General features: G+C 41.4%; 1 protein-coding gene across 1 annotated transcript in view; it reads left to right on the top strand.

The window, feature by feature from the left end:
* Positions 1 to 1,095: 1,095 nt before the first annotated feature.
* The window catches only part of C1R (complement C1r), a 15,939-nt gene continuing 10,433 nt past the window's right edge, over positions 1,096 to 6,601 (top strand). The window contains exons 1-5 of the mRNA XM_072424692.1: positions 1,096 to 1,250; positions 2,755 to 2,971; positions 3,742 to 3,928; positions 4,598 to 4,741; positions 6,169 to 6,365. Coding sequence (XP_072280793.1) covers positions 1,249 to 1,250; positions 2,755 to 2,971; positions 3,742 to 3,928; positions 4,598 to 4,741; positions 6,169 to 6,365 — 747 coding nt within the window. The 5' untranslated portion in view covers positions 1,096 to 1,248. The remainder of the gene's footprint in view (positions 1,251 to 2,754; positions 2,972 to 3,741; positions 3,929 to 4,597; positions 4,742 to 6,168; positions 6,366 to 6,601) is intronic.

A 6,601-nucleotide genomic window follows, 5' to 3' on the forward strand; every position in this document is an offset into this window, starting at 1 on the left:
CTGCAGAACAAGAAGGTATGATTAAAAAAAATGATTTAATAGCAGCTGTCATTCCCAATGTTTCCACTAGGTGGTGCAGTGTTCATTGTCATTTACAATGAATTATATTTACCTGTGTTTGCCCATGTCTGCTTAATACCATTCAAGTACATTCACCCATCTCAATTCACACAGGATGATAAAACCAAAACTTTTGTTGACCTGTTGAGTGTGCAAATGGTTTCTAAACATTCCCTGGTTAATTTTAACTTTTCATACTCATATGACACCAGCAGAAAGGTTTTGCAGTATTTTGCATACCCTAGGTCTATGCAAACGGAGTATGGAAAGGTTGGAACCTTCGTCAGGTATTCACTGGTATCATTTGTGTAGAGAAATTACCGCAAAAGGTACCGAAAAAGCTTTAAAAAACAGACAGAGATTTTTTTTTGGGCCTGTCTAGATCTAAAAAAAAGATTCCAGGTCACCTGCAAATATCTATGGCCAAAACTTTTCTTGTTAGTATTAGGAGTATAGGACAGGGGGTGCTTCTCATTTATTTTTCCTGCAAGCCAATAAATCATGTGGGACTGGGGAAAACCATGGCACTCAGCAGGGGGCACACAATCCAGCACAACCCATCGTGCAATGGGTGAGGCTGGTCCAGCAAGAGAGTAAAGCTTTTTCTCACCACCCTCCAGAAAGGTAAGTATTCTTCTATTACAACGTGTTCCTGGTGTTTAACATTGAATCGCCTGGTGAATAAACGAAAGACCCTATCAGAGCCGCAGCCGTCTCTCTGCAGAGGTCAAACACACCCCTGATGAGCCAGGCCTATAGTTCTCTAATTATCAGGGAGCATGAGCTTTACTGATTGGAGATCTCTAGAGCTTTTTTAGCAAGAGGTGAGCCAAGCTCCTGCAGAGGGACCACTGCTTCCACACAAAGAGCAAGCTCCATTTTTGCAGCATGCTTAGGTTTTTTGTGTTAATACCTATTGAAATCTATTTGGTCTATCCAAACTGAAAATACAACTGGACTTTAAACACAAAAGTTCCATTTCCAATTTCCCTGCCCCTCTGGAATTCTCTGTTTGCACAGCAGAGAGCAGCACAGATCAGGTTCTGAAACCTAAAAACTCGAGCAGAGATTTGTGGACATTCATGTTCTATTCACCCCTCTGATCTCCTCCTCTCCTCCACCTCCCTCATCTGCTGTTTGCTGCTGAAACTTTCATTTTTAAGGAATTAACCCACCAGAGAACAGAGAATGTAAGTATAAACGGTGCAAGGATCGGATATTTGATATTACCCAGACTGATCGCATGAAATGCCGCAGCCTGCAGGGCAGAATAAGATGAAATGATCTGTTCAGAAGTATCCTATTGTGTGATACTTCCCCAACCTCTTAGATTGTAAGCTCTTCAGGGCAGGGTCCTCTCCTCCTCCTGTGTCACTATCTGTATCTGTCTGTCATTTGCAACTCCAAGTTAATGTACAGCACTGCGTACTATGTTGGCGCTATATGAATCCTGTTTGTTAATAATAATAATAATAATAATGTATGTAAAGGTGCAGCTTCCATGATCTGACCGTTAAATGATTGGTTCAGTAAAATCTCTGATTGAATGATGAACATTCTCTATTAATGAGTCTGATATTTTATTGTCCTATAGGGCTATGTTGTCTAATATGTGCTACAATGTGAAACAAAAAGTATTTTATAATCTGTTGGTGTAATGTATTATATACAGATATATCTATGTATATGTATTTCATATATATATATTATATATACATACAGGTATGAGAATAACTCTGCAGCCATAGCCATCGCTTCCATAGGGCCCGGTAACACAAGGGACCCAGTAGTGTTGTTACATTGTATCATTTATATCTGACTGATAATTGTAATGTGAAATATGTTCATTTGATTCCTAAAAAAATAGCATGCTATAATAGAGGTTTTGTTTTAGTTAATACAGTGAAATCTTCTTAAATAGAAGGTGGGTGCCATTGCTGACTTTTTGTCTTAAGTTGTATTAACGTTTGCCTCCTCTTTAGGTAAATAAGTGATCTGTAATATATATAAAGCCAGTGAATGCAATAGGCCTGATTTATTAAAGCGCTACAAGGCTGGAGAAGATCATGGGTGAACCTGGCTGATGTAGCAAACCTGTTGAAAATATGGTCCAGGATTGACAACATTTGTCAAGTAAAAGCAAATGATTTCAGGTTTGCTGGGTCACCCAGGTTCTCTCATGATCTTCTCAAGTCTTGAAGAGCTTTAATAAATCAGACCCAATGTGCTGACTTAAATGCTTTTCTCAGGCCTTGTAGTGAAGGAAAGGGCAATATATTAAGCCAAAAGTTTGCAACTTCTGGGACGAGTCCTCGTTCCTCAGGTTACTTTATATGTTGATTGGTCTGGTTATTCATCTTATTCTGCAGCATTTCTAGACTTTAGCCATTGCCTACTTGCTGCGTATATCCATCCAATCTTCTTTAATTCCCATGTAAAGAATTGTCTCATGCTGGGTAGACTTCCTCAAACATCCTGTCCAGGTGGCATGAGGTCAGAGGAGCAAGTGATGACAAATGTCTTCTATGGGGACAAAAAGAGCAGAAAAACACTTGAAAAAGAACTTTAGTTTTCTTTCTTTATCATTTTTATGGCTGTCAATGTTTTCCCGTCCAAGGTATAGAAAGTGTGGGGTGTCCTTCTAGCGAATGCCATCAGTTCTATCCTTAACCTTGCCAGTGCTTTGTTTTCCAGGTTCTTCTTGGTGCTCCTTATTTTTGGAGGCTTCACTTGCACTTCAGCGAGGAGATCTCAATATGGGCTCATCACGACCCCTAATTTCCCTAAAACCTATCCCAACAACAACCACACCATTTGGAATATCATCGTTCCGGAAGGATACCACATTTCTCTGAAGTTCCTGACGTTTGATATAGAACCTTCTGATGGATGTACCTATGACTTTGTTAAGGTATTGGAGCCATTTCTATATATTGAGTACTGATGTTAAATTGTTCCCAGCAGAATCATTTGTGGCCATTTCCTGTAGACTCCAATAAACGTATTAGTATGGTATTAAGTTATGGGAAGCAAATCGAGATCCTTGGAGGAACCTGACCCAAACATGGGGAGAATATTTCAACCCACATCCAGGATCCAAGTGCTGTTAGACCAAAATGTCATCATTGCTGCCCCTAAATTTTTACTTATGTTCATAGGATAGGGTACCCTACGTCACTCATGTCATTATAGGATTGTTTGGCATTTCCGATTCTTCATATCCATACTTCTGTTGACGTCAAACAACCAGAGTATACAAGCTTATAGCTACAGCTGATAATAATTGGCTGGTTCAGATTCTTCCTGCATGATAATCCCAAGCCCTGATGAAGGGGAATTTGTGCCTATCCCCGATACGTGTTGGATATCCACTCCTAATAGACTATTTTAATGTGACAATTAAAGCTTGGTGTTCTTACACTTTCATTTCCAATACATTGATTCTCCTAGGGACCCTGTAAAAGTTCCACCTGGCATTTAGGAGCTGCCATATCTAAGTCATTTGGAGCCACCACCAAGCTTGAAGTCCAGCATTCCATCACCATAACTCTAGGATATGTTTATCTCTGCAGGTTTCATAAATAATAAAACTACACAATTTCCTTTTATTATTTTCTTTTTTTTTCAATCACCATCATTTTTTGTTCATAGCACTTTTATTCCCAATCTCTTTGTTGGCAGGTTTGGACAGACAACAAGGAAATGGGAGTCTTCTGTGGTCAAGCAAAGTATAAATCTCATCCCGGTCATCGACTTTTTGTCTCTGAAGGCAACAAAATGAGAATTGAACTCCAGTCTGACTTTTCCAATGAGGAGAATGGTGCCACCATCCTTTACCAAGGGTTCAAAGCCTACTACCAGGCAGTGGGTAGGTAATTGGCTCCTGTCTAGGATAGCTTGTAGAAGATTTGGTCTGGACCTCTGGCTACGGAGATGAAAGTTAAAGATGGCTAGAGTAGAGTAGTTGGAGATGTTCTGTCATCTTCTCAGGGTGGGATTTAGATGTCACGTTGCTCCAGGCTCACCGAGATCATGAGGCTTTCCTATAGAAGCTCTGCTTCATGTAGGAGATAGGAGAAATGTTTTAGTGTTGCAGAACTATGAAGTCTTCTGTCTTCCCTTTTGCCAGCGGTGACCAGAAAAACAGAAACAAAGTAAGGAAATCTGAAGACGTTGGGGCTCTGTCCTATTCCCAAACCTTATGTCCTTGGCACTGGCTGGTGGTGCCATTGTGGTAAAAACAGCCTTAGGTCTATTAACAACATCTATTCATTACCTGGAAATGAGCATGCCCAGGGACATATAGAGAAGACATGAAAAGAAAGGGGTTAGTAGCATCTTACCTTTCATGTGAGCAAACTATTATAATAAAGATACCCACATTTTGGTTTAGATGTACACAAAGCAATAGGGAAGCTATCATCAGCTTTTAAAGAATATTCAGTTCTCACTTCTTTATCTTCTATGTACACTCTTTTTTTGATATGAATACAACTATTTAACTTTTTATCTTGAACTTTTTTTTGTTATCTTCTAGACAATGACGAGTGCGCTCTTCCCAATGATATCAGCGCTTCATGGACACCCCCATGCCAGCATGTCTGCCACAATTATATAGGGGGCTACTTCTGCTCCTGTCTGCCGGGCTACAAATTACAGAGTGATAATAGAACCTGCAAAGGTAAGTTTTAGTGCTCAGTATTGTGTAGGCAAAACTCTGAATGCCAATGTGCCGGGACTCAAAGTGTCAGTGTGTAATTTATCTGAGAGTCCAAGTGTCAGTGTATCATTGTCCAGAAACCCCCATTGTCAATGTGTTATATTTCTGGGACCCTAAGTGCTACCGTATCACTGTCCTGGGACCCCAAGGGTCAGTGTATCATTGTCCTGGGACCCCAAGGGTCAGTGTATCATTGTCATTGGACCCCAAGGGTCAGTGTATCATTGTCCTGGGACCCCAAGGGTCAGTGTATCATTGTCATTGTCCTGGGACCCCAATGGGCCCAGGGGTTAGTAAAGGTGGCCCTAGGGTAGGGAATCACTCTGTATCCAAAGCTTACAGCACTGACTTTTAGAATCCCCCCTTTACTCCTCTTGGCATCTAAAATGTCATTGTCCTGGGACCCCACGTGTCAGTGTGTCATTATCCTTGGAAGCTAAATGTCAGTGTGTTATTGTTCTGGGACCTCAAGTGTCAGTGTGTTGGGAACCTAAGTGTAAATGTGTCATTGGGAACCTAGGTGTCGGTGTATCATTGTTCTTGGAAGCTAAGTGTCAGTGTGACATTGTCCTTGGACGATAAGTGTCAGTGTGCCATCATTCTGGGGCCTCGAGTGTCCGTGTCATTGTCCTGGAACCCCAAGTGTCAGTGTGTCATTGTCCTGGGACACCAAGTGTCAGTGTGTTATTGTTCTGGTACCCCAAGTGTCAGTGTGTCATTAATCTGGGACCCCAAGTGTCATTGTGTTATTGTTCTGGGACCCCAAGTGTCAGTGTGTCATTGTTCCTGGGACACCAAGTGTCATTGTGTTATTGTTCTGGGACCCCAACTGTCAATGTGTCATTAATCTGGGACCCCAAGTGTCAGTGTGTCATTGTCCTTGGACCCAAGTGTCAGTGTGTCATTATTCTGGGACCCCATGTGTCAGTGTGTTGTTGTTCTAGGACCCCAAGTATCAGTGTGTTATTGTCCTGGGACCCCAAGTATCAGTGTGTTGCTGTTCTGCAACACCAAATGTCAGTATGTCATTGTCCTAGGACCCCAAGTGTCAGTGTGTTATTGTTCTAGGACCCCAAATGTCAGTGTGTCATTGTCCTGGGACCCCAAGTGTCAGTATGCCATTGTTCTCGGAACCCTAGGAAACCAAGTCAATGCTGTAAGCTTTTCCCTACCCCAAGTCCATCTTAACTCCCCGCCTAACCCTCATTATAACCCTAATACTATGTGTTCACGTAATCTTAACAAAAGTGCTCAATTGTCTTTGTGTATTTGTATCCAAAACATTGTTATTCTGTTAGGCTGGTGTAAGTACACTCAATTACTTGTGTAAGGTAGAAAGTTCTGCTAATGACTACGGACAATTTTGTGTATCATGGCTCCTCTTTCAGTGGAATGTAGCAGTCAGCTGTTCATGGAGGAATCCGGGTACATTTCCAGCCCAGGATACCCCAAGCCTTACCCTGCAGACCTCAACTGCAACTACAGCATCCGCGTGGAAGAAGGGTTACACGTCTCCATCAGTTTCCTGGAAACTTTTGACATAGACTATCACCCTCGGGCTCCATGTCCCTATGACACTTTGAAGGTGAAGTTCTAATTATATTCTTCTTTACATTTTTAAAGCTGGCCACACAACTTGTAGTTTTATTGTACAATTTCTGTAAGATCAATTTTACATTTACCAAGAGTTGTGTAGTCTGATGATATGTCGAAATAGTTTACTTAATCCTGGCTCACAGGAGAAACGAACAAACCTCTGGTGAACCTCAATCAAATAGGCCCCATTGGCCAGTAATGTTTATTTTGAAGCTATAATGGCAC

Source organism: Pyxicephalus adspersus, chromosome 10 (genome assembly GCF_032062135.1).
Source record: "Pyxicephalus adspersus chromosome 10, UCB_Pads_2.0, whole genome shotgun sequence".
Taxonomy (NCBI): Eukaryota; Metazoa; Chordata; class Amphibia; order Anura; family Pyxicephalidae; genus Pyxicephalus; species Pyxicephalus adspersus.